At 57.8% G+C, this 1,907-nt stretch overlaps 1 protein-coding gene across 1 annotated transcript; it reads right to left on the bottom strand.

Annotated features, from left to right (window-relative positions):
• Window positions 1-844, bottom strand: SETTUDRAFT_169334 (uncharacterized protein). The gene has a single exon (XM_008028032.1). It carries the CDS (start codon window positions 779-781, stop codon window positions 296-298), a length of 486 nt encoding a protein of 161 aa, XP_008026223.1. The 5' UTR covers window positions 782-844; the 3' UTR covers window positions 1-295.
• Between the last annotated feature and the right edge of the window lie 1,063 nt (window positions 845-1,907).

The raw sequence follows: 1,907 nt of genomic DNA, 5'->3' as shown, positions 1-1,907 counted from the left end.
TGGATCCCGTGTGTGGCGCGCTTATGTAGATTGTGTATGCTTGCTGCATGGAAGTGTGCGTGGTGGTTCTAGAAGAAGAACTGATACGCGTGTGGTGTGCATGTCGTGTAATGTCGTGTGCGTGTGACAATGGCGTGCGGATGGAGACGAGGATGCGCAAGGGAATGGTTGGTGGATGGGTCTCGGGCGTGGTTGAGTTGTAGCATGTCCCTGCTAGTAGGCGTGGTGTTTAGTCATTGCAAACGTGTCTGTTGATCCCAACGTCTATAACATGGATTGCGTTTGTGGTACATTCTCATGATAACCCGTATAGCTGTGCCATGGCTTCCTGCATGTCAACGTCGTTTCTGGTGATGAGTGGTCGTGGATCTACGGTTGCTCGGAGGAGAAGACGGTAGCCAAAGTGCAACCCCAGAGCGCCAAGAAGGAGAGGGATGAAGAGGCGGCCAAGCAGGCGACCCCACGATATCGCTCTTGTTTCCAAATTGGCGCTGCGTCTATCAGTGGAGCTAGAAGCGTCTGCGTCTGCGTCACTATGCTCTTGGTCGTCTTCTCCGCCCTCGAGTACCGTCAAGTACGTCAGCCTGCCGAGCCACAGGTGCCACCCCACCATGATTATTGCCGCAAACATGATGTTCACCCATGACATGCGGGCATACGGCGACTTTGATCTCCGCCCGACCATCTCGTACATGTCGTCAAAGCCTTGGACTGCACGGTGCATGGTGAGGGGGATGACGAGCATGGCGGCGGCAAGGCCAACGACCTCTAGGCTGTGCATGCCGAGGCGTCGGAAAAAGGTGGTCTCGCGCTTGCGGGCGTGCCAGTGGGATACCAGGTCGGCTGTGCGGGGGTGTGTGGTTGACAGTGTGAGGAGCATGGTGGCGGGGGTGTATGAATAAAGGCTGGGGATTAACAGCGTGGATAATGATGGTGTTCCAGGGACGGGGCGTCCAGCAACGAAAGTGGCCTTTTGGGAGAGCTGATTTAGGGTTGTTTGGGAGACGGAGAGCCGATGTCCGGGATGGCAGCGTGGCCAGTGGCAGCGGCGGAGTGTTTGTTGTGCTGGCGATGTCTGTTCCTATAACACGAGGGCGACCCTTTCTGAGGCCACGCCTGGCTTGACTCAGCGCACGAGCGTTGGACGGCAACGAAGCAGCGACAGTCTCTCGGCATGCAGAACAGGCGCATTCAATGGCCGTTTCCGCGTCGCGCAGGCTGAGAAAAGAACCCCTTTTGCAGCTCGTATCGTCAAACCCTCTTTTGGGTGTCGCGGGAGGGCTAGCTCGGCTTTATTTTTAGGCGTCGTGGCCTGTCAGCTGGATCGTCTTGTTCTTCAGTGTCTGTTCCGTCGTCTCGCTCAGGCTGGGCCTCCCAAGACGCGACTCGGCGGCGACAGCCGTGTGCTCTGGGTGTTCTGTCAGCGGCCAGTGTCGTGACTGTCCGACTCCAGACGAGGGTGGAGCCAAGCCAAGCCGCCTCCCGCAATTCCCACACCGCCTAAACTCTTTTTGCTCGCGCCTCGCACGCCAATCTGGTCGCTGCTCCGCCGCTGGCCCTTTTCACTCTCGACACGATTGTCCAGCGCGCTTCCAACAGTGTCTTTTCGTCGCTACAGCGCTGGGGCGGTGCAACGCATGCGATGGGAGAATGTCGGGCGAGTGAAAGAGAAGGAGAAGGAGAAGGAGAAGGTGAAGAAGAAGAAGGTGCATGAGGCAGCGCTGCAACGACGATGAAGAATAAGCAAAGCTGGTCATGCTCGTCATCACAGGTCGCGCGCCCTGATCCGCAGCGCCCCGGGCTCGTAAGACTGCCACCGCCCCGCATTCGCTGCACTGCCCGCTGATTGGCCGTGGCCTCTTCACACGTACAGGACTGCTAGCGATATTAGCAGTGGAGAAGAAGGA

This window comes from Exserohilum turcica, assembly GCF_000359705.1.
Source record: "Exserohilum turcica Et28A unplaced genomic scaffold SETTUscaffold_21, whole genome shotgun sequence".
Classification (NCBI taxonomy): Eukaryota; Fungi; Ascomycota; class Dothideomycetes; order Pleosporales; family Pleosporaceae; genus Exserohilum; species Exserohilum turcicum.
This window is presented reverse-complemented; position numbering and strand designations above follow the sequence as displayed.

What these genes read in the sequence shown, in the direction of transcription:
- SETTUDRAFT_169334 (XM_008028032.1), bottom strand. Translation starts at nt 781, where the DNA reads ATGCACAGCCTAGAGGTCGTTGGCCTTGCCGCCGCCATGCTCGTCATC.